The sequence below is a fragment of the Oncorhynchus gorbuscha genome, linkage group LG15 (assembly GCF_021184085.1).
Source record: "Oncorhynchus gorbuscha isolate QuinsamMale2020 ecotype Even-year linkage group LG15, OgorEven_v1.0, whole genome shotgun sequence".
Classification (NCBI taxonomy): domain Eukaryota; kingdom Metazoa; phylum Chordata; class Actinopteri; order Salmoniformes; family Salmonidae; genus Oncorhynchus; species Oncorhynchus gorbuscha.
The window spans coordinates 80,576,356-80,601,080 of NC_060187.1; the positions used below are offsets into that span (position 1 = coordinate 80,576,356).

Here is a 24,725-nt window from a genome sequence, read left to right on the forward strand (position 1 = left end):
AGTGATGGAGTCAGCATGGTTGCTGTAGTTACCTGTATGTATGTTGTTAGTGATGGAGTCAGCATGGTTGCTGTAGTTACCTGTATTACCTGTATGTATGGAGTTGGTTGCTGTTACCTGTATGTTGTTAGTGATGGAGTCAGCATGGTTGCTGTAGTTACCTGCTGTATGTTACCTGTATGTTGTTAGTGATGGAGTCAGCATGGTAGTTACCTGTATGTATGTTGTTAGTGATGGAGTCAGCATGGTTGCTGTAGTTACCTGTATGTATGTTGTTAGTGATGGAGTCAGCATGGTGCTGTAGTTACCTGTATGTTGTTAGTGATGGAGTCAGCATGGTTGCTGTAGTTACCTGTATGTATGTTGTTAGTGATGTTGGTTGCTGTAGTTACCTGTATGTATGTTGCTGTAGTTGTATTTTGTTAGTGATGGAGTGATGGAGTCAGCATGGTTGCTGTAGTTACCTGTATGTATGTTGTTAGTGATGGAGTCAGTTGATTACCTGGAGTGATGGAGTCAGCATGGTTGCTGTAGTTACCTGTATGTATGTTGTTAGTGATGGAGTCAGAATGGTTGCTGTAGTTACCTGATGTTGTTTTAGTGATGTCAGCATGGTTGCTGTAGTTACCTGTATGTATGTTGTTAGTGATGGAGTCAGCATGGTTGCTGTAGTTACCTGTATGTATTTTGTTAGTGATGGAGTCAGCATGGTTGCTGTAGTTACCTGTATGTATTTTGTTAGTGATGGAGTCAGCGTGTTGCTGTAGTTACCTGTATGTATGTTGTTAGTGATGGAGTCAGAATGGTTGCTGTAGTTACCTGTATGTTGTTAGTGATGGAGTCAGCATGGTTGCTGTAGTTACCTGTATGTATGTTGTTAGTGATGGAGTCAGCATGGTTGCTGTAGTTACCTGTATGTTGTTAGTGATGGAGTCAGCATGGTTGCTGTAGTTACCTGTATGTATGTTGTTAGTGATGGTCAGCGTGGTTGCTGTAGTTACCTATATTTTGTTAGTGATGGAGTCAGCATGGTTGCTGTAGTTACCTGTATGTATGTTGTTAGTGATGGAATCAGCATGGTTGCTGTAGTTACCTGTATGTATGTTGTTAGTGATGGAGTCAGCATGGTTGCTGTAGTCACCTGTATGGCTGTTGTTTGTGATGGAGTCAGCATGGTTGCTGTAGTTACCTGTATGTTGTTAGTGATGGAGTCAGCATGGTTGCTGTAGTTACCTGTATGTATGTTGTTAGTGATGGAGTCAGCATGGTTGCTGTCGTTACCTGTATGGCTGTTGTTAGTGAGGGAGTCAGCATGGTTGCTGTAGTTACCTGTATGTATGTTGTTAGTGATGGAGTCAGCATGGTTGCTGTCGTTACCTGTATGGCTGTTGTTAGTGATGGAGTCAGCATGGTTGCTGTAGTTACCTGCATGTTGTTAGTGATGGAGTCAGCATGGTTGCTGTGGTTACCTGTATGTATGTTGTTAGTGATGGAGTCAGCATGGTTGCTGTAGTTACCTGTATGTATGTTGTTAGTGATGGAGTCAGCATGGTTGCTGTAGTTACCTGTATGTATGTTGTTAGTGATGAAGTCAGCATGGTTGCTGTAGTTACCTGTATGTTGTTTGTGATGGAGTCAGCATGGTTGCTGTAGTTACCTGTATGTATTTTGTTAGTGATGGAGTCAGCATGGTTGCTGTAGTTACCTGTATGTATGTTGTTAGTGATGGAGTCAGTGTGGTTGCTGTAGTTACCTGTATGTTGTTAGTGATGGAGTCAGCATGGTTGCTGTAGTTACCTGTATGTATGTTGTTAGTGATGGAGTCAGCATGGTTGCTGTAGTTACCTATATTTTGTTAGTGATGGAGTCAGCATGGTTGCTGTAGTTACCTGTATGTATGTTGTTAGTGATGGAGTCAGCATGGTTGCTGTAGTTACCTGTATGTATGTTGTTAGTGATGGAGTCAGCATGGTTGCTGTCGTTACCTGTATGGCTGTTGTTTGTGATGGAGTCAGCATGGTTGCTGTAGTTACCTGTATGTATGTTGTTAGTGATGAAGTCAGCATGGTTGCTGTAGTTACCTGTATGTTGTTTGTGATGGAGTCAGCATGGTTGCTGTAGTTACCTGTATGTATTTTGTTAGTGATGGAGTCAGCGTAGTTTCTGTAGTTACCTGTATGTATGTTGTTAGTGATGGAGTCAGTGTGGTTGCTGTAGTTACCTGTATGTTGTTAGTGATGGAGTCAACATGGTTGCTGTAGTTACCTGTATGTATGTTGTTAGTGATGGAGTCAGCATGGTTGCTGTAGTTATGTGTATGTTGTTAGTGATGGAGTCAGCATGGTTGCTGTAGTTACCTGTATGTATGTTGTTAGTGATGGAGTCAGCATGGTTGCTGGAGTTACCTGTATGTATGTTGTTAGTGATGGAGTCAGAATGGTTGCTGTAGTTACCTGTATGTTGTTTGTGATGGAGTCAGCATGGTTGCTGTAGTTACCTGTATGTATGTTGTTAGTGATGGAGTCAGCATGGTTGCTGTAGTTACCTGTATGTATTTTGTTAGTGATGGAGTCAGCGTGGTTGCTGTAGTTACCTGTATGTATGTTGTTAGTGATGGAGTCAGAATGGTTGCTTTAGTTACCTGTATGTTGTTAGTGATGGAGTCAGCATGGTTGCTGTAGTTACCTGTATGTATGTTGTGAGTGATGGAGTCAGCATGGTTGCTGTAGTTACCTGTATGTATGTTGTTAGTGATGGAGTCAGCATGGTTGCTGTAGTTACCTGTATGTATGTTGTTAGTGATGGAGTCAGCGTGGTTGCTGTAGTTACCTATATTTTGTTAGTGATGGAGTCAGCATGGTTGCTGTAGTTACCTGTATGTATGTTGTTAGTGATGGAGTCAGCATGGTTGCTGTAGTTACCTGTATGTATGTTGTTAGTGATGGAGTCAGCATGGTTGCTGTAGTCACCTGTATGGCTGTTGTTAGTGATGGAGTCAGCATGGTTGCTGTAGTTACCTGTATGTATGTTGTTAGTGATGAAGTCAGCATGGTTGCTGTAGTTACCTGTATGGTGTTTGTGATGGAGTCAGCATGGTTGCTGTAGTTACCTGTATGTATTTTGTTAGTGATGGAGTCAGCGTAGTTTCTGTAGTTACCTGTATGTATGTTGTTAGTGATGGAGTCAGTGTGGTTGCTGTAGTTACCTGTATGTTGTTAGTGATGGAGGCAGCATGGTTGCTGTAGTTACCTGTATGTATGTTGTTAGTGATGGAGTCAGCGTGGTTGCTGTAGTTACCTATATTTTGTTAGTGATGGAGTCAGCATGGTTGCTGTAGTTACCTGTATGTATGTTGTTAGTGATGGAGTCAGCATGGTTGCTGTAGTTACCTGTATGTATGTTGTTAGTGATGGAGTCAGCATGGTTGCTGTAGTCACCTGTATGGCTGTTGTTTGTGATGGAGTCAGCATGGTTGCTGTAGTTACCTGTATGTTGTTAGTGATGGAGTCAGCATGGTTGCTGTAGTTACCTGTATGTATGTTGTTAGTGATGGAGTCAGCATGGTTGCTGTCGTTACCTGTATGGCTGTTGTTAGTGAGGGAGTCAGCATGGTTGCTGTAGTTACCTGTATGTATGTTGTTAGTGATGGAGTCAGCATGGTTGCTGTCGTTACCTGTATGGCTGTTGTTAGTGATGGAGTCAGCATGGTTGCTGTAGTTACCTGTATGTATGTTGTTAGTGATGGAGTCAGCATGGTTGTTGTAGTTACCTGTCTGTTGTTAGTGATGGAGTCAGCATGGTTGCTGTAGTTACCTGTATGTATGTTGTTAGTGATGGAGTCAGCATGGTTGTTGTAGTTACCTGTCTGTTGTTAGTGATGGAGTCAGCATGGTTGTTGTAGTTACCTGTCTGTTGTTAGTGATGGAGTCAGCATGGTTGCTGTAGTTACCTGTCTGTTGTTAGTGATGGAGTCAGCATGGTTGCTGTAGTTACCTGTATGTTGTTAGTGATGGAGTCAGTGTGGTTGCTGTAGTTACCTATATGTTGTTAGTGATGGAGTCAGCATGGTTACTGTTGTTACCTGTATGTATGTTGTTAGTGATGGAGTCAGCATGGTTGCTGGAGTTACCTGTATGTTGTTTGTGATGGAGTCAGCATGGTTGCTGTAGTTACCTGTATGTATGTTGTTAGTGATGGAGTCAGCATGGTTGCTGTAGTTACCTGTATGTATGTTGTTAGTGATGAAGTCAGCATGGTTGCTGTAGTTACCTGTATGTTGTTTGTGATGGAGTCAGCATGGTTGCTGTAGTTACCTGTATGTATTTTGTTAGTGATGGAGTCAGCGTAGTTTCTGTAGTTACCTGTATGTATGTTGTTAGTGATGGAGTCAGTGTGGTTGCTGTAGTTACCTATATGTTGTTAGTGATGGAGTCAGCATGGTTACTGTTGTTACCTGTATGTATGTTGTTAGTGATGGAGTCAGAATGGTTGCTGTAGTTACCTGTATGTTGTTTGTGATGGAGTCAGCATGGTTGCTGTAGTTACCTGTATGTATGTTGTTAGTGATGGAGTCAGCATGGTTGCTGTAGTTACCTGTATGTATGTTGTTAGTGATGAAGTCAGCATGGTTGCTGTAGTTACCTGTATGTTGTTTGTGATGGAGTCAGCATGGTTGCTGTAGTTACCTGTATGTATTTTGTTAGTGATGGAGTCAGCGTGGTTTCTGTAGTTACCTGTATGTATGTTGTTAGTGATGGAGTCAGAATGGTTGCTGTAGTTACCTGTATGGCTGTTGTTAGTGATGGAGTCAGCATGGTTGCTGTACTTACCTGTATGTATGTTGTTAGTGATGGAGTCAGCATGGTTGCTGTAGTTACCTGTATGTTGTTAGTGATGTAGTCAGCATGGTTGCTGTAGTTACCTGTATGTTGTTAGTGATGGAGTCAGCATGGTTGCTGTAGTTACCTGTCTGTTGTTAGTGATGGAGTCAGCATGGTTGCTGTAGTTACCTGTATGTATGTTGTTAGTGATGGAGTCAGCATGGTTGCTGTAGTTACCTGTATGTTGTTAGTGATGTAGTCAGCATGGTTGCTGCAGTTACCTGTATGTTGTTAGTGATGGAGTCAGCATTGTTGCTGGAGTTACCTGTATGTATGTTGTTAGTGATGAAGTCAGCATGGTTGCTGTAGTTACCTGTATGTTGTTAGTGATGGAGTCAACATGGTTGCTGTAGTTACCTGTATGTTGTTAGTGATGGAGTCAGCATGTTGCTGTAGTTACCTGTATGTTGTTTGTGATGGAGTCAGCATGGTTGTTGTAGTTACCTGTATGGCTGTTGTTAGTGATGGAGTCAGCATGGTTGTTGTAGTTACCTGTCTGTTGTTAGTGATGGAGTCAGCATGGTTGCTGTAGTTACCTGTATGTATGTTGTTAGTGATGGAGTCAGCGTGGTTGCTGTAGTTACCTGTATGTATGTTGTTAGTGATGGAGTCAGCATGGTTGCTGTAGTTACCTGTATGTATGTTGTTAGTGATGGAGTCAGCGTGGTTGCTGTAGTTACCTGTATGTATGTTGTTAGTGATGGAGTCAGCATGGTTGCTGTAGTTACCTGTCTGGCTGTTGTTAGTGATGGAGTCAACATGGTTGCTGTAGTTACCTGTATGGTTGTTGTTGGTGATGGAGTCATCATGGTTGCTGTAGTTACCTGTATGGCTGTTGTTAGTGATGGAGTCAGCGTGGTTGCTGTCGTTACCTTTATGTATGTTGTTATTGATGGAGTCAGAACGGTTGCTGTAGTTACCTGTATGTTGTTAGTGATGGAGTCAGCATGGTTGCTGTAGATACCTGTATGGTTGTTGTTAGTGATGGAGTCAGCATGGTTGCTGTAGTTACCTGTATGTATGTTGTTAGTGATGGACTCAGCATGGTTGCTGTAGTTACCTGTATGTATGTTGTTAGTGATGGAGTCAGCATGGTTGCTGTAGTTACCTGTATGTATGTTGTTAGTGATGGAGTCAGCATGGTTGCTGTAGTTCCCTGTATGTTGTTAGTGATGGAGTCAGCATGGTTGCTGTAGTTACCTGTATGTCCGTTGTTGTAGAGGCTGAAGGGTTTGTTGCCGTGCTGGCTATAACCGAGGGGGGTAAGAGGGCCCAGGCTGGGGTCATACTGGGTCTGGACCGTTGCCACGTCAACCGGAGACTGGGCCTTACCACCGCAGTCTGGGAAGTAATCCGCCCACTTGGACTGGCCTACTGAACCTGAGGGGGAGGAGGAGGGAAGAGAGTGACCAAAACATGACACATCTTGTGACACTCTATCAGTGATGTACGACACACATTAAGCATGGCCAGTCAGTCAGCAGGCCTTTTCTTTTGTAATATTTCATATTGACCTCTTGATTTATTCCATGACCATTTTCTGTGGAAAACAGAAGATAAGTTGGGGTTCCATCCTGCTCATCCTCTCTTCACACTCACCCCCTATACTTGACCTGCTCTAACTAACGACTAATGAGCATCATCACCCTGACGAACACACACCCAGACACACAACACACACACATATACGGTACACACACAAACACACTTACACACACACGCACACACGCACAGACTCACATCATTATCCCAGAAACCCTAGACCCACTTCAATTTGCATACCGCACCAACAGATCCACAGATGATGCAATCTCTATTGCACTCCACACTGCCCTTTCCTACCTGGACAAAACAAACACCTATGTGAGAATGCTGTTCAACACCATAGTGCCCTCAAAGCTTATCACTAAGCTTAGGACCCTGGGACTAGACACCTACCTCTGTAACTGTATCCTAGACTTACTGACTGGCCGCCCCCAGATGGTAAGGGTAGGTAACAACACATCCGCCACGCTGATCCTAAACACAGGGGACCCTCAGGGGTGCGTGCTCAGTCCCCTCCTGTATTCCCTGTTCACTCATGACTGCACGGCCAGGCACAACTCCAACACCATCATTCAGTTTGCTGATTACAAAACAGTGGTAGGCCAGATCACCGACAACGATGAGACAGCCTATCGGGAGAAGGTCACAGATCTGGCATTGTGGTGCCAAGACAACAACCTCTCCTTCAACGTGATCAAGACAAAGGAGATGATTGTGGACTAGCGGAAAAAGAGGACCGAACACGCCCCCATTCTCATCGAAGGGGCTGTAGTGGAGCAGGTTGAGAGCTTCAAGTTCCTTGGTGTCCACATCATCAACAAACTAACATGGTCCAAGCACACCAAGACAGTCGTGAAGAGGGAACGACAAAAACTATTCCCCCTCAGGAGACTGAAAAGATTTGCATGGGTCCTCAGATCCTCAAAAGGTTCTACAGCTGTGCCATCGAGAGCATCCTGATGGGTTGCATCACTGCCTGTTATGGCAACTGCTCGGCCTCCAACCAAGGCACTGCAGAGGGTAGTGCGTATGGCCCAGTACATCACAAGGGGCCAAGCTTCCTGCCATCCAGGACCTCTATACTAGGCGGTGTCAGAGGAAGACCCTAGAAATTGTCAAAGACTCCAGCCACCCTAGTCATAGACTGTTCTCTCTGCTACCGCATGGCAGGTGGTACCGGAGTGCCAAGTCTAGGCCCAAGAGGCTTCTAAACAGCTTTTACCCCCAAGCTATAAGACTCCTGAACAGCTAATCAAATGGCTACCCAGACTATTTGCACAGGCAAAATCCTAGAGGGAAATGTATTTTAGTCTGCTTTCCAACAGACAGTGGGAGATAATAACCTAAATAACCTAAAACACAAGGTCAAATCTACATAATCTTAGAGTTGCTTACCAAGAAGACAGTAAATGTTCCTGAGTGGCCTAGATACCGTTTTGACTTAAATCTACTTGAAAATCTAAGGCAAGACCTGAGATTGTTTGTCAAGCAATGATCAACAAACAATTTGACAGAGCTTTAAGAATTTGAAAAGAATAATGGGCAAATGTTGCACAATCCAGGTGTGGAAATCTCTTAGAGACTCATCCAGAAACACTCACAGCTGTAATCGCTGCCAAAGGTGCTCCTACAAAGTGTTGCCTCAATACTTATATAAATGAGATAATTCTGTATTTAATTTTCAATAAATGTTCAACAATTTCTTAAAACATGTTTTCACTTTGTCATTATGGGGTATTATTATGTGTAGATGGGTGAGAAAAAAATGTATTTAATCCATTTTGAATTCAGGCTGTAACACAACAACATGTGGAATATTTCAAGAGGTATGAATACTTTCTGAAGGTAGCATTGCACTTTCATGTACTGTAACATACTTTTGTCCAGCTAATAGCCTAAACACCGGTCAAGCAATATTATGGACTGAAAGTTCAAATCTTGTTGCTGCAGGATTACTTTGCTACAACAATACTGGTCAAATTAAGATCCTACATCTGTATGGAGTATCAGCATGTTAGAATACTGGCTGGTGTGTGTGTGTGTGTGTGTGTGTGTGTGTGTGTGTGTGTGTGTGTGTGTGTGTGTGTGTGTGTGTGTGTGTGTGTGTGTGTGTGTGTGTGTGTGTGTGTGTGTGTGTGAGAGAGAGAGAGAGAGAGAGAGAGAGAGAGAGAGAGAGAGAGAGAGAGAGAGAGAGAGAGAGAGAGAGAGAGAGAGAGAGAGAGAGAGAGAGAGAGAGAGAGTGTGTGTGTATACAGGAGTTTAAAGTCAGTGGTCAGTCATGCGTGCATGATGAGGTGGTGTATTATATTCACAGTGGTGAGCGCACACACACACACATCCTTTCTCATTACTGATTGGAGGGGAGAGAGAAAGTGGAGCAGATAGAGGGAGACTGATGGGTGCACAGAGAGACATTCTTGGAACAGAGAGAAAGAGAGAGACAGGGGTAGAGGGGATTCAGACTAGAGAGACTGAGGGAAAACAGGAGAATGGGTCGGAGAGAGGTGGAATAATAAAAGGACATGTAGAGAATGGAACATCTGAAAAAGAGAGTGACAAGCAAGAGGAAGATTTTGAATGTGAGAGTAGTCAGAACAGAGAAGAGGGGTGATGGTAGTAAAGGACAGGGGCACGAGCACAACTTAGACTCAAACCAGCACAATTACAAGCCTTTCAAGACAATCGAAAACAAGTATTCAACAATGCCATGGTATAATTAAGCAATAAATCCAGAGGTGCCTTATTGCTATTATAAACTGATTACAAACATAATTAGAACAGTAAAAAAATATATCATACCCATGGTATACAGTCTCATATACCACGGATTTACACCAATTAGCATTCTGAGCACGAACCACCCAGTTTATAACAATTAATAATACCGAATACACAGAGGGTTCATTCAGATCTCAATGTGAGGTCTCCTCCCCAACCCTTAGGGTGCTCTCGCCTGCTACGGAGGTCAGTGCTCTACTCTCCACGCTACTGTTAATCAATGTGAGGTCTCCTCTCCAACCCTCAGGATGCTCTAGCCTGCTACAGAGGTCAGTGCTCTACTCTCCATGCTACTGTTAATCAATGTGAGGTCTCCTCTCCAACCCTCAAGGTGCTCTAGCCTGCTATAGAGGTCAGTGCTCTACTCTCCATGCTACTGTTAATCAATGTGAGGTCTCCTCTCCAACCCTCAAGGTGCTCTAGCCTGCTACAGAGGTCAGTGCTCTACTCTCCATGCTACTGTTAATCAATGTGAGGTCTCCTCTCCAACCCTCAGGGTGCTCTAGCCTGCTACAGAGGTCAGTGCTCTACTCTCCATGCTACTGTTAATCAATGTGAGGTCTCCTCTCCAACCCTCAGGGTGCTCTAGCCTGCTACAGAGGTCAGTGCTCTACTCTCCATGCTACTGTTAATCAATGTGAGGTCTCCTCTCCAACCCTCATGGTGCTCTAGCCTGCTACAGAGGTCAGTGCTCTACTCTCCACGCTACTGTTAATCAATGTGAGGTCTCCTCTCCAACCCTCAAGGTGCTCTCGCCTGCTACAGAGGTCAGTGCTCTACTCTCCATGCTACTGTTAATCAATGTGAGGTCTCCTCTCCAACCCTCAAGGTGCTCTAGCCTGCTACGGAGGTCAGTGCTCTACTCTCCATGCTACTGTTAATCAATGTGAGGTCTCCTCTCCAACCCTCAAGGTGCTCTAGCCTGCTACAGAGGTCAGTGCTTTACTCTCCACGCTACTGTTAATCAATGTGAGGTCTCCTCTCCAACCCTTAGGGTGCTCTAGCCTGCTACGGAGGTCAGTGCTCTACTCTCCACGCTACTGTTAATCAATGTGAGGTCTCCTCTCCAACCCTTAGGGTGCTCTAGCCTGCTACAGAGGTCAGTGCTCTACTCTCCATGCTACTGTTAATCAATGTGAGGTCTCCTCTCCAACCCTCAAGGTGCTCTAGCCTGCTACAGAGGTTAGTGCTCTACTCTCCATGCTACTGTTAATCAATGTGAGGTCTCCTCTCCAACCCTCAAGGTGCTCTAGCCTGCTACAGTGCTCTACTCTCCATGCTACTGTTAATCAATGTGAGGTCTCCTCCAACCCTCATGAGGTTATGCTACTGTTAATCAATGTGAGGTCTCCTCTCCAACCCTCAAGTGCTCTACTGCTCCATGCTACTGTTAATCAATGTGAGGTCTCCTCTCCAACCCTCAAGGTGCTCTAGCCTGCTACAGAGGTTAGTGCTTTACTCTCCACGCTACTGTTAATCAATGTGAGGTCTCCTCTCCAACCCTCAAGGTGCTCTAGCCTGCTACAGAGGTCAGTGCTTTACTCTCCACGCTACTGTTAATCAATGTGAGGTCTCCTCTCCAACCCTTAGGGTGCTCTAGCCTGCTACGGAGGTCAGTGCTCTACTCTCCACGCTACTGTTAATCAATGTGAGGTCTCCTCTCCAACCCTCAGGGTGCTCTAGCCTGCTACAGAGGTCAGTGCTCTACTCTCCATGCTACTGTTAATCAATGTGAGGTCTCCTCTCCAACCCTCAGGGTGCTCTAGCCTGCTACAGAGGTCAGTGCTCTACTCTCCATGCTACTGTTAATCAATCTGAGGTCTCCCCCCAACCCTTAGGGTGCTCTAGCCTGCTACAGAGGTCAGTGCTCTACTCTCCATGCTACTGTTAATCAATCTGAGGTCTCCTCCCAAACCCTCAGGGTGCTCTAGCCTGCTACAGAGGTCAGTGATCTACTCTCCATGCTACTGTTAATCAATGTGAGGTCTCCTCTCCAACCCTCAGGGTGCTCTAGCCTGCTACAGAGGTCAGTGATCTACTCTCCATGCTACTGTTAATCAATGTGAGGTCTCCTCTCCAACCCTCAAGGTGCTCTAGCCTGCTACAGAGGTCAGTGATCTACTCTCCATGCTACTGTTAATCAATGTGAGGTCTCCTCTCCAACCCTCAGGTGCTCTAGCCTGCTACAGAGGTCAGTGATCTACTCTCCATGCTACTGTTAATCAATGTGAGGTCTCCTCTCCAACCCTCAAGGTGCTCTAGCCTGCTACAGAGGTCAGTGCTCTACTCTCCATGCTACTGTTAATCAATGTGAGGTCTCCTCTCCAACCCTCAAGGTGCTCTAGCCTGCTACAGAGGTTAGTGCTCTACTCTCCATGCTACTGTTAATCAATGTGAGGTCTCCTCTCCAACCCTCAGGGTGCTCTAGCCTGCTACAGAGGTCAGTGCTCTACTCTCCATGCTACTGTTAATCAATGTGAGGTCTCCTCTCCAACCCTCAGGGTGCTCTAGCCTGCTACAGAGGTCAGTGATCTACTCTCCATGCTACTGTTAATCAATGTGAGGTCTCCTCTCCAACCCTCATGGTGCTCTAGCCTGCTACAGAGGTCAGTGATCTACTCTCCATGCTACTGTTAATCAATGTGAGGTCTCCTCTCCAACCCTCAGGGTGCTCTAGCCTGCTACAGAGGTCAGTGCTCTACTCTCCATGCTACTGTTAATCAATGTGAGGTCTCCTCCCCAACCCCACAACTTTCTGGGAATGGTGCAGGATAGTTGCTTAGCTTTGGATCGTTCTCAGAGTATTTTAGGAACTTCACAAAAAACATTATTTTCTTGGTATTTCATTACTTTAAAGGCACAATCAGCAGTTGCAACATCCCTTTTTGGATGTCTAGTTTTGATTTACATTTGGTTGAGTTGCCAACTAATGTGAATTAAACATGAAATCAACAAAACATTTTCATTGGATTTAGGTTAAAAGTTGGGTAAAAAAAATACATTTTTTTTTAAACTTACGTTTAAAAAACGTTCAATCTTTCTTGTCAGAAAACATATGGCATCGTTCCCATAACCGATGTCAAACCAAAAACATACGTTCCCACAACTTCCAAGGAACCAAATGTGCTAGCTGGGCCTACACACACACACACACACACACACACACACACACACACACACACACACACACACACACACACACACACACACACACACACACACACACACACACACACACACACACACACACACACTCCCCTCCCCCGGCCTGTACCTCTAAGCCGTCCTCTATCCCCCTCCTTGCCCACCGCCCCCGAAAAAGGAGAAAAACTTGTCCTGCAGCTCCACAGTTGGTTGTCATGGAAGTACCCATGGTTACAACGGACAGAATATTCCGTCATTCTGACCTGCTCTACCTCTCATAGCGCTGCCACTGTCCCCAATGTGGATGGGAACAATGCCACACACACAAACACACACACACACACACACACACACACACACACACACACACACACACACACACACACACACACACACACACACACACACACACACACACACACACACACACACACACACACACACACACACACACACACACACACACACACACAGACACACAAAATGCCATACAAAGAGCCGCAGTGCCTGTGAGCGAGCCAGCCACAGAATGCTACAGATCCCTTCACACACACCAACACAACATAACTTCCACATCACCATTTACTTGAACAGTATATTGCGTCCTATAGAACACAGAGAAAAACATCACCATGTGGTGATGCCATCTAGCCCTGGACACAGGCTCTGGTTTGAGGACATACTGTACACTTCTGTACTTTATGTGAATGGAAAAGCTCTGTGTGAACTTCTTGTACACACTACCACTCTGTACGCATTCACTAAGGGCCCTTCAGGTCTACAGAGTCATTGTCCACATGATAGGCAGGCAGTATGCCTCAGCCTGGACAGTACAATTAACACACAGGGTTATTGTGTGGCGTAACAATGCTGCTGAAACACGTCTTTCAAACTCTTCATCCTCCTCGTGCACCTGCCACTTCTCTCATTTTCCTCCCCCTCTCTAGCTCTCTTTCCCTCTTCTGCACCCCCATTTCCCTCCCTCTCTCCATCCCCCCTCATCGTTTCTGTTTCTCCCATGCAGAGAGAGAGAGAGAGAGAGAGAGAGAGAGAGAGAGACGTACAGTAGGTGAGCTGATGTATAAATGACAGACAGACAGAGAGTATACTGTGGTATTTGTGTAGTGTTTAGTGGCAGGGATAATATTCCTACTGTGATGTACACTTACTTTATGAGTTATAATAACATAGTTAGAAATCAAGTTGAAGGCCTTTTGGTTATTGAGAGAGATGTTCTTACCCGTGTACGTCCAGTACGTCACTGAAAGAGGGGAAATAAAATCACGTTTCCTCATTGTCATTCTCACAACAACACATTACAGCAGTTATCAACAATTATATTCAGTATTACTACATTCACCAAAGTATTCAACATATTGTCAGCAAGTGACATTTTCAATATGAACAGGTGTCATTGAAAAGTGAAATGATATCTCTGTAAAAATATATATGCTATATACAGTATATCTGAACTACTATATACAGTATATCTGAACTGCTATATAAAGTATATCTGAACTACTATATACAGTATATCTGAACTACTATATACAGTATATCTGAACTGCTATATACAGTATATCTGAAGTACTATATACAGTATATCTGAACTACTATATACAGTATATCTGAACTACTATATATAGTATATCTGGACTACTACATCCAGTATATCTGGACTACTATATACAGTATATCTGAACTACTATATATAGTATATCTGAACTGATGTATACAGTATATCTGAACTACTATATACAGTATATCTGAAATACTATATACAGTATATCTAAACTACTATATACAGTATATCTGAAATACTATATACAGTATATCTCAACTACTATATACAGAATATCTCAACTACTATATACAGAATATCTGAACTACTATATACAGTATATCTGAACTACTATATACCATATATCTGAACTACCACTATACTGTTCCTTGTTCAACTACTGATTCTACTGCCACTATTCTACTGTTATTACTACTGCTACTAGTTTCTTCAACCACCACCAGCACCACCGGCACCACCACCTCCACCGGCACCACCATAACCACCACCACCATCACTACCGCCACCACCACTACCCCCACCGCTGCACTCTAAGAAAGAAAGGTGCTATCTAGAACCCAAAAGGGTTCTTCGGCTGTCCCCATAGGAGAACCCTTTGAATAACACTTTTTGGTTCCACAGAGGAACCCAAAGGGGTTCTATCTGGAACCAAAATGGGTTTTACCTGAATCCAAAAAGGGGACAGCTGAAGAACCCTTTTGGAACCCTTTTTTCCAAGAGTGTTCTACTACAACAACAAACAATAACCAAAACAAACCATCTTAAGGCTGATGTAGGTCTTACCGGCGGCACCTGTGGTATTTGTCCATTGCCAAAACACAAGTAATAGAGGCAGAGAGAGACCCACCAAGTCCATGTTAGCCCTCCTCTCCCATACACAACCACAGATGAGCGGACAGACAGAGAGATAGAGAGAGAGACAGGGGCTCCTGATCCAACCTGCTATAGCTCTCTAAATTAGCTCAGAGTGTGTGCGTTACACACTGGGTCCCCTCTATCATTCAAAGTAGCAGTTTAGGTCTCAGTAAAGTAGAGATGGAGAGGGAAAGAGTGATTGAGTGAGAGAGAGAGAGCCAAGAGACAAAGAAAGGAAGAATGCAAAGGGTGGACAAGTGAGTGGGCATGAGTCCAGTGTTGGGCACTGAAAAGCTTAGTGACAAAACAGAGAGAGAGAAAGAGAGAGAGAGAGAGAGAGAGAGAGAGAGAGAGAGAGAGAGAGAGAGAGAGAGAGAGAGAGACAGACAGACAGACAGACAGACAGACAGACAGACAGACAGACAGACAGACAGACAGACAGACAGACAGACAGACAGACAGACAGACAGACAGACAGACAGACAGACAGACAGACAGACAGACAGACAGACAGACAGACAGACAGACAGACAGACAGACAGACAGACAGAGAAAGAAAGAAAGAAAGAAAGAAAGAAAGAAAGAAAGAAAGAAAGAAAGAAAGAAAGAAAGAAAGAAAGAGTGAGAGGAGGAGAAAGAGGGAGGGAAAAATGAAAGTGAGTGAAGAGGGAGAATTAAAATAATAGTGGAGTATAGAGAATGGGGAGAGTGGAGGGGGTTGGAGAATTTGTGTGAGTGAAAGAGTGCTAGAGAAAGAGAGATAGAAAGAGAGGGAGCGTGAGTGAGTGAAAGAGTGAGAGGGGGTAGCCGGACGTATTGCTAAACTCTGTCTGGGTTTGTTGATGTATGAGCTTGGAACAAAAGTAGACTAATCCATCCATTGGTAATCTAGATAACTCCTGCACATCGGTGAGAAAGTGGGTATGTTGGCGCGTGTGTGTATGTCTTATTTGTTTGTTTTCGGTTTAATGCAACACTAATTTCTCAGAACAAGCTGTCATTAGCATTTGCATGAAGCACTGGGCAGCAGGACAGATTATGACAGAGTGAGACAGAAGTAGGCAGAGGGAGGGATGGGGAGGAACAGACCTGCTTTAGGACCCAGAAGGATGGGGAGGAACAGACCTGCTTTAGGACCCAGAAGGATGGGGAGGAACAGACCTGCTTTAGGACCCAGAAGGATGGGGAGGAACAGACCTGCTTTAGGACCCAGAAGGATGGGGAGGAACAGACCTGCTTTAGGACCCAGAAGGATGGGGATGAACAGACCTGCTTTAGGACCCAGAAGGATGGGGAGGAACAGACCTGCTTTAGGACCCAGAAGGATGGGGAGGAACAGACCTGCTTTAGGACCCAGAAGGATGGGGAGGAACAGACCTGTTGTAGATCCCAGAGGAATGGCTACTCTGCTCCACTGTGTCTTCAAGTAAAATTTTTTTAATAAAAAGGTCATTTAAAGAGTAGAATGAAGTTGCCCATAGGCACTGATCTAAAGTCAGTTCTGAGTTTCCCCCCTAACACTTAGGCTACTTAGGTTAGCATTTGGTGAAGATACACTGATCCTAGATCTGTGCCTAAGGCAACCCCTATCTGGTGCCAGATTGTCTTCTCCATGACCAATATACTAGTGTTTGAAAAGAGAGGAATAATCCACATCCAAAGCAACGACTACAGGCCTGAACTGTTACCTTGGGAACGGTGACACACACACACATATAGATTAATGCTACACACATCACAACTGCTGCTACCAGACTCTTATTTACTGTTACTAATACTGCACCATTTAAACACTTGGCCCCCAATCCCCCTTTCCCTGATGTGTAAATATTGTACTATAAATTGTGCTTTCCTGTATACTTGTGCTAAAAATGTATTATGTTCTACTGAGCCATTTCCTTTGTGTTCGTATTATTATGTTTTATTATTTATTTTTCGTGTTGGATTGTCGAGACGGAACCTGCAAGTAAGCATTTCGATGGACGGTGTATGTCGATGTATATCATGTATCGTTAAATAAAGGCTAAATAACAACAAAAAATACATACAACTAATAAAACGTGAAACTTGAAAGTGAGAACAGATCCCTCAAGCGCTGGTAAGTGGCAAGAACAATAGTGTTTCGTCGTGCGCAGCATCAACGGGACATTTGTACAATGTTTGCAAATCCTTGGCGCATGAAAACAATTGTAGACGCCAGGGGGAGCCCTATTCACACCATATTGTGGATGGAGTTCTATCAACAATAGAATGGTCACTTCGGGTCCTCTCTGTTTTGCCAGGAAATGTACATATTTTAAAACATATCTGCTATTTGCATATTATATCTGGCGGGAGATATTATTTCCACAAAACCACTGAATATGGCTAGCATATTGCTATATATAATGCTGACCACAAGTCTGTTGTTGTGAGATATGCACAATTGGTTTGGGACAAAATATTTGGACGTTTTCTATTATGTCTATGTGTTGTCTTGATAGGCGTAAATTCAACAACTAGGCCTAGAGCTAAAGCCTATAACTTTTCATCTCTCGTATCAACGGTATTTTTCTTTTTACAACGCTCATTAAAAATAACCTACATCCTTTCCTCTTCCAATTTGCGCTCAGCACTGTGTAGTTGGCAGTTCAAACGTGCAACCATTGAAAAATGTTATGCAATTGACATGACCTCTAACAGCTTTCTATTGGCTCGGCAACATCGTAGGGGGCGTGGCAAATACCTTTCTCCCTATTCCATTGGTTACACATTTGTAAAGGGGGCGTGGCCTACTGGCTTCATTCACAAATCTCCGCTTGAGCGCCTCTTGTTCATGAGCGCGAGGAACTTAAAGGACCCGGCACATCTTCAGAGCGACACGTTTCCCGATCAGCAGTGTGTGTTTGCCCTCCATTTGTTTATTCATGCCGTCGTTATCATATCATCAGAACACAGAGATTAAATAGATAACATTCCCGTGTGTTCTCTGCTTGCCAAACTGTTGTTATGGAATGTGGTCTCCCACAGCCAAACAATGTGCAGGTGCCAGGTGCAGACCACGTGAGAACACAGCCTGGAGAGAGAGAAGGCTAGTTAGTGTCTGATGTCCCCCTCCAGTCCTCTGGCTTGGCTGTCTAATAGGAGCCTGATACAGCACTGTTAAACTGGGATAGAGAGGGAAGGGGAGGAGATGTGCAGTTTACATAATCCTTCTGTATAGCGTTCCTCCAAGAGGTATACTACAAAGCAAATCAACTTGTCTAAATATTCTGAAATAACTTTTACATTTAAAAAGAAAAGATAAACTTGAAATGGGCATGGTCGAATTGACTTAACAACAAATAACACATATCTAAGTTTAGCTTCCTTAAAGAACCATAAAATCAACAGTACTTTCTGGCTATTTATCAAAGTTAGCTGGCTAACTGCTTTGTAGTATCCTTCAGGTTTATCAGTTTACTGGTGTCTGATCTGTCACTACCCTCACTGACCTGGCCTCTAGTCCTACCTACAGACACCCACCACACCTTTACCACACATATCCTTCAGACAGACCTTTTACAACAACAACGGACGTAAACAAAATATGACACCTACGTGCATCAACGTTCTACAGTCATGGCGTCTCAGCCTTTTCTAACCAAGGCAGTTTTCTAGGTTCCAGTCTTTCTAGTTTACTTCTCAAGCTCTGACCCTCTGGCGTATGTTAGTTCCCATTAGTCACAGTCAGCTTGTATTCCACCCATACCTGTGCTCTTCTCCATTACTTACACCATTAATACACATTGTATAGGGCTACAGAACCCAGAACAGCTTTACTACACTGGAACTCTCATGTCACAGGGAGAGCACTTGTCACTCAACCAGTTGTCCTGTCATCTTTCACCCTGGCCATTCCCCTCCTGTCAGCCACCCAGTCATCTCAATAGAAAACCATGAGCTTATATCAAAGATTTTCATATTGACTGATCTGATATCACTGATCACTTTCTGGCATAGCACCCAGCTAAAGAACATTTATCCAGGAAACACTTCTGTAACTCGTCTCTCTACTATGTTATTGAACTTTAACACAATCAGTCATCAGCAGCTAGCGAGGCTTCGACTCAAGGTCTGTAGAACCTATTGGAACTCACTGCCCCCGGTTGAGAATGCCTGAAAACACACAGACCATAGATATGGGGGAAGGGTGGAGAGGGGGATGGGTAGAGAGGGGTGTGGGTAGAGAGGGGGATGGGTAGAGAGGGGGATGGTAGAGAGGGGGGTGGGTAGAGAGGGGGATGGGTAGAGAGGGGGATGGGTAGAGAGGGGTGTGGGTAACTCACCATCATAAAGGACCTCACGTTAGCCTATATATACACACCCAATAACTCACCATCATAAAGGACCTCACGTTAGCCTATATACACACACCCAATAACTCACCATCATAAAGGACCTCACGTTAGTCTATATATACACACCCAATAACCCACCATCATAAAGGACCTCACGTTAGCCTATATATACACACCCAATAACTCACCATCATAAAGGACCTCACGTTAGCCTATATATACACACCCAATAACCCACCATCATAAAGGACCTCACGTTAGCCTATATATACACACCCAATAACCCACCATCATAAAGGACCTCACGTTAGCCTATATATACACACCCAATAACCCACCATCATAAAGGACCTCACGTTAGCCTATATAAACACACCCAATAACTCACCATCATAAAGGACCTCACGTTAGCCTATATATAGACACCCAATAACCCACTATCATAAATGCCAAGAGTGTGCAAAGCTGTCATCAAGGCAAAGGTTGGCTACTTTGAAGAATTTCAAATATAAAATATATTTAGATTTGTTTAACACATTTTTGGTTACTACATGATTCCATATGTGTGATTTTATAGTTTTGATATCTTCACTATTATTTTACAATGTAGAACATAGTACAAATAAAGAAAGACCCTTGAATGAGTAGGTGTGTCCAAACCTTTGACTGGTACTGTTATGCCCAGAAAAACACCAGCAAATCTGAAAGTGATCCCTGTTTCACATCAAACCGATTAATATATTATTAAATCAAAAGTAGCTCATACATTGCTGTACTATTGTCACGCCCTGGTCGAAGTATTTTGTGTTTATCTTTATGTATTGGGTCAGGCCAGGGTGTGGCATGGGGTTTTTGTATTGTGGTGTGTTTTGTCTTGGGGTTTTGGTATATAGTGGGATTGTAGCTAGTGGGGTGATCTAGCAGAGTCTATGGCTGTCTGGAGTGGTTCTCAATCAGAGTCAGGTGTTTATCGTTGTCTCTGATTGGGAACCATATTTAGGTAGCCATATTTTTTGGTTGTGTTGTGGGTGATTGTCCTGAGTGTCTTGATGTCCTTGTGCTGTGTTAGTTGTCACAAGAATAGGCTGTTTTCGGTTTTCGTTACGTTTATTGTTTTTGTAGTGTTTTGTATTGATTCATGTTACGTTTGTTTGATTAAACATGGATCACAATCTACACGCTGCATTTTGGTCCGACTCTCCTTCACCACATGAAAACCGTTACAGAATCACCCACCGTAAACGGACCAAGCAGCGTGTCAACAGACAGGAGGAGCCCAAAGAGGAGATGCGCAATAAGGATTTCTGGACATGGGAGGAAATCCTCGACGGGAGAGGACCCTGGGCTAAACCAGGGGAGTGTAGCCGCCCAAAGGCGGAACAGGTGGAGGCAGCGAGGAGAGCAGAGTCAGCTGGAGAGAGGAGCCGGCGATATGAGGGAACACGGTTGGCAAGGAAGCCTGAGAGTCAGCCCCAAAAATTTATTGGAGGGGGAGGGCTCAGGGAGAGAGTGGCAGAGTCAGGAGTCAGACCTGAGCCAACTCTCCCTGTTTATCGTGAGGAGCCAAGGAGGAGACCAGAGCCGGTGTTGGAGGTGAGCGAAGCAGAGACTGTGAAGGAGTTAATGGGGAAATTGGAGGAGAGAGAAATGAGGGAGTTGCTGTGTTGGTGCTTTTTGCATGGAATTCGCCCAACGGAACGTGTCAGGGATTTGATGGCACCTGGGTCAGCGCTCCATACTCGTCCTGAGGTGCGTGTTAGTCGGCTGGTGAAGTTGGTGCCAGCCTCACGCACCAGGCCTCCTGTGCACATCCCTAGCCTTGCACGTCCTGTGCCAACACTGCTCTCAAGATCTCCAGTACGCCTTCACGGTCTAGCCCATCCTGTGCCACCTACACACACCAGCCCTCCGGTAGCAGCTCCCCGCACCAGGCTTCCTGTGCGTGTCCTCAGCCCAGTACCACCAGTGCCAGCACCACGCATCAGGCCTACAGTGCGCCTCGCCTCTCCTGCGCTGCCGGAGCCTCCCGCCTGTTCAGCGCTATCGGAGCCTTCCTCCTCTACAGCGCTGCTGGAGTCTCCTGTCTGTTCAGCTCTATCAGAGCCTTTCTCCTCTCCTGTGCTGCCGGAGCCTCCCGCCTGTTCAGCGCTATCGGATCCTTCCTTCCTCTACAGCGCTGCTGGAGTCTCCTGTCTGTTCAGCACTATCAGAGCCTTTCTCCTCTCCTGCGCTACCGGAGTCTCCCGCCTGTTCAGCGCAGCAAGAGTCTTCTTCCTCTACAGCGCTGCTGGAGTCTCCTGTCTGTTCAGTGCAGCCAGAGCTGTCAGCCTGCATGGAGCAGTCAGAGCTATCAGCCTGCATGGAGCAGCCAGAGCTGCCAGTCTACATGGAGCAGCCAGAGCTGTCAGTCTGCATGGAGCAGCCAGAGCTGCCAGTCTGCAAGGAGCTGCCAGTCTGCAAGGAGCTGCCAGTCTGCAAGGTGCTGCCAGCCTGCATGGAGCAGCCAAAGCTGCCAGCCTGCATGGAGCAGTCAGAGCTGCCAGTCTGCAAGGAGCTGCCAGTCTGCAAGGTGCTGCCAGCCTGCATGGAGCAGCCAGAGCTGTCAGTCTGCATGGAGCAGCCAGATCTGTCAGTCTGCATGAAGCAGCCAGAGCTGTCAGTCTGCATGAAGCAGCCAGAGCTGCCAGTCTGCAAGGAGCTGCTAGTCTGCAAGGAGCTGTCAGCCTGCATGGAGCAGCCAGAGCTGCCAGTCTACAAGGAGCTGCCAGTCTGCATGAAGCAGCCAGAGCTGCCAGTCTACAAGGAGCTGCCAGTCTGCAAGGAGCTGCCAGTCTGCATGGAGCAGCCAGAGCTGCCAGTCTGCAAGGAGCTGTCAGTCTGCAAGGAGCTGTCAGCCTGCATGGAGCAGCCAGAGCTGCCAGCCTGCATGGAGCAGCCAGAGCTGCCAGTCTGCATGGATCAGCCAGATCTGTCAGTCTGCATGAAGCAGCCAGAGCTGTCAGTCTGCATGAAGCAGCCAGAGCTGCCAGTCTGCAAGGAGCTGCCAGTCTGCAAGGAGCTGCCAGTCTGCAAGGAGCTGTCAGCCTGCATGGAGCAGCCAGAGCTGCCAGTCTACAAGGAGCTGCCAGTCTGCAAGGAGCTGCCAGTCTGCATGGAGCAGCCAGAGCTGCCAGTCTGCAAGGAGCTGCCAGTCTGCAAGGAGCTGCCAGTCTGCAAGGATCTGTCAGTCTGCAAGGAGCTGTCAGCCTGCATGGAGCAGCCAGAGCTGCCAGCCTGCATGGAGCAGCCAGAGCTGCCAGTCTGCATGGATCAGTCAGAGCTGTCAGTCTGCATGAAGAAGCCAGAGCAGTCAGTCTGCATGAAGCAGCCAGAGCTGCCAGTCTACAAGGAGCTGCCAGTCTACATGGAGCTGCCAGTCAGCAAGGATCCGCCAGTCTGCCAGGATCCACCAGTCTGCCAGGATCCGCCAGAAGTGCCAGTCAGCCAGGATCCGCCAGAGGTGCCAGTCGGCCAGGATCTGCCAGTCGGCCAGGATCTGCCAGTCGGCCAGGATCTGCCAGTCGGCCAGGATCTGCCAGTCTGCCAGGATCCGCCAGTCTGCCAGGATCCGCCAGAACTTCCAGTCGGCCAGGATCTGCCAGTCAGCCAAGATCCATCAACCTGCCTGAGCTTCCCCTCACTCCCGAGCTTCCCCTCACTCCCGAGCTTCCCCTCACTCCCGAGCTTCCCCTCACTCCCGAGCTTCCTCTCACTCCCGAGCTTCCTCTCACTCCCGAGCTTCCTCTCACTCCCGAGCTTCCCCTCAGTCCCGAGCTGTCCTTCAGTCCCGATCTGCTCTTCAGTCCAGTGGGGTTCTGGGTGAGGACTACTAGGCCATGGTTGGTGGCGAGGGTGGACTATTCAGGGACGCGAGGAGAGTGGACTGGGACATTGACTGAGTGGGGTCCGCGTCCCACGCCGGAGCCGCCACCATGGACAGACGCCCACCCGGACCCTCCCTGTTGTTTTGAGGTGCGTTCGGGAGTCCGCACCTTGGGGGTGCGGACTCCCGAATTTAGGATATTTAGGCAGCCATATTCTTTGGTTGTGTTGTGGGTGATAGTCCTGAGTGTCTTGATGTCCTTGTGCTGTGTTAGTTGACACAAGTATAGGCTGTTTTCGGTTTTCTGTAACGACGTTCATCTGTTGTATGAAGAGAGTCAGACCGAAATGTAGCGTGTAGGTTACTCATGACTTTAATGAAAAATAATCGCGGTACATGAAATAACTGTATATGAAAACAACAAACGAAACGTGAAACCTATTACAGCCTATCTGGTGACTACAACACTAAGACAGGAACAATCACCCACAAAATACAACGCGAAAGTCAGGCTGTCTAAATACGGTTCTCAATCAGAGACAACGACAAGCACCTGACTCTGATTGAGAATCGCCCCAGGCAGCCAAGCCTAACTAGACACACCCCTAATCAAACACAATCCCAATTACTACAAACCCCAATACGAAACACAACATATATAAACCCATGTCACACCCTGGCCTACCCAAACATATAACAAAAACACAAAATACAATGACCAAGGCGTGACATTTTCGTTACGTTTATTGTTTTTGTAGTGTTTTGTATTGATTTGTGTTACGTTTGTTTGATTAAACATGGATCGCAATCTACACGCTGCATTTTGGTCCGACTCTCCTTCACCACATGAAAACCGCTACAACTATTTAAATAGTTAATGTTAGAAACACATTTTTAGAGTGATATGATGACAGTGTAACGATGGCCAGGTTTTCTCCAACAGGGACAACGAATGGGAAATGGCCAGGTTATGCATGTCACATGTTGAAGAGGAGTGTTGCTGAGTTCATAGTGAGCTGAATGTATGGGGAGAGGAAGTAACCTAACACTACATATACTGTATGCTCTACACTGTATACACACCCAGAAAACAGCAAATCTGAAATTAGTTCCTGTTTCACATCAAAGCAATTAACACCTTTATTAAATCAAGAGTATCCTATACATTATTGTTGTGTGGGTGTGCTATTGTGTGGTCTCTGTGTGTTTGTCAAATCCATCAAATCCAAACAAATTGCATTTTACACATGTTCCTGAATATGAGTGAAATGCTTACAAGTCTTTCCCAACATTGCAGAGTTTTTTAAAAATAAAAAAAATCAGGAGGAATAAAATACACATACACAAGTGTGTGTGTGTGTGTTTACGTGCGAGTGTGTGTGTGTTTACGTGTGAGTGTATGTGTGTTGCATGGTGAAGAGGAGGGTCATTGGGTTAATGTTTAGCTGTATGTATAAGGGGATGGAAAGCTTTAGGTCCCTAAGCACCGTATGCTATATGCCTCTGTGACTGTATTGGCTTTCCAAGCCTAGAAGACCATATCAAATCCTAAAGTGTTTACTATTTGACCATAAAACACACAGTGAGTGAGGAGAATATTTGCATTGTTGGGAAGTTTGTGTTACCTGTCCACCCATCTCTGTACCCACCCCCCTCTCTACCCATCCCTTCTGCATTGTTGGGAAGTTTGTGTTACCTGTCCACCCATCTCTGTACCCACCCCCCTCTCTACCCATCCCTTCTGCATTGTTGGGAAGTTT

General features: G+C 45.5%; 1 protein-coding gene across 3 annotated transcripts in view; it reads right to left on the reverse strand.

Moving 5' to 3' along the window:
- The window catches only part of LOC123998186 (carbonic anhydrase 14-like), a 78,932-nt gene that overhangs the window by 11,141 nt on the left and 43,066 nt on the right, over window positions 1-24,725 (reverse strand). For 2 of the 3 annotated variants that reach the window (XM_046303196.1, XM_046303194.1), the window contains exon 2: window positions 6,081-6,260. In XM_046303196.1, the coding sequence (XP_046159152.1) occupies window positions 6,081-6,260 (180 nt within the window). Of the gene's footprint in view, window positions 1-6,080; window positions 6,261-13,587; window positions 13,609-14,712; window positions 15,088-24,725 lie in introns of those variants that run through there. The other variant, XM_046303195.1, reaches the window with a different exon arrangement.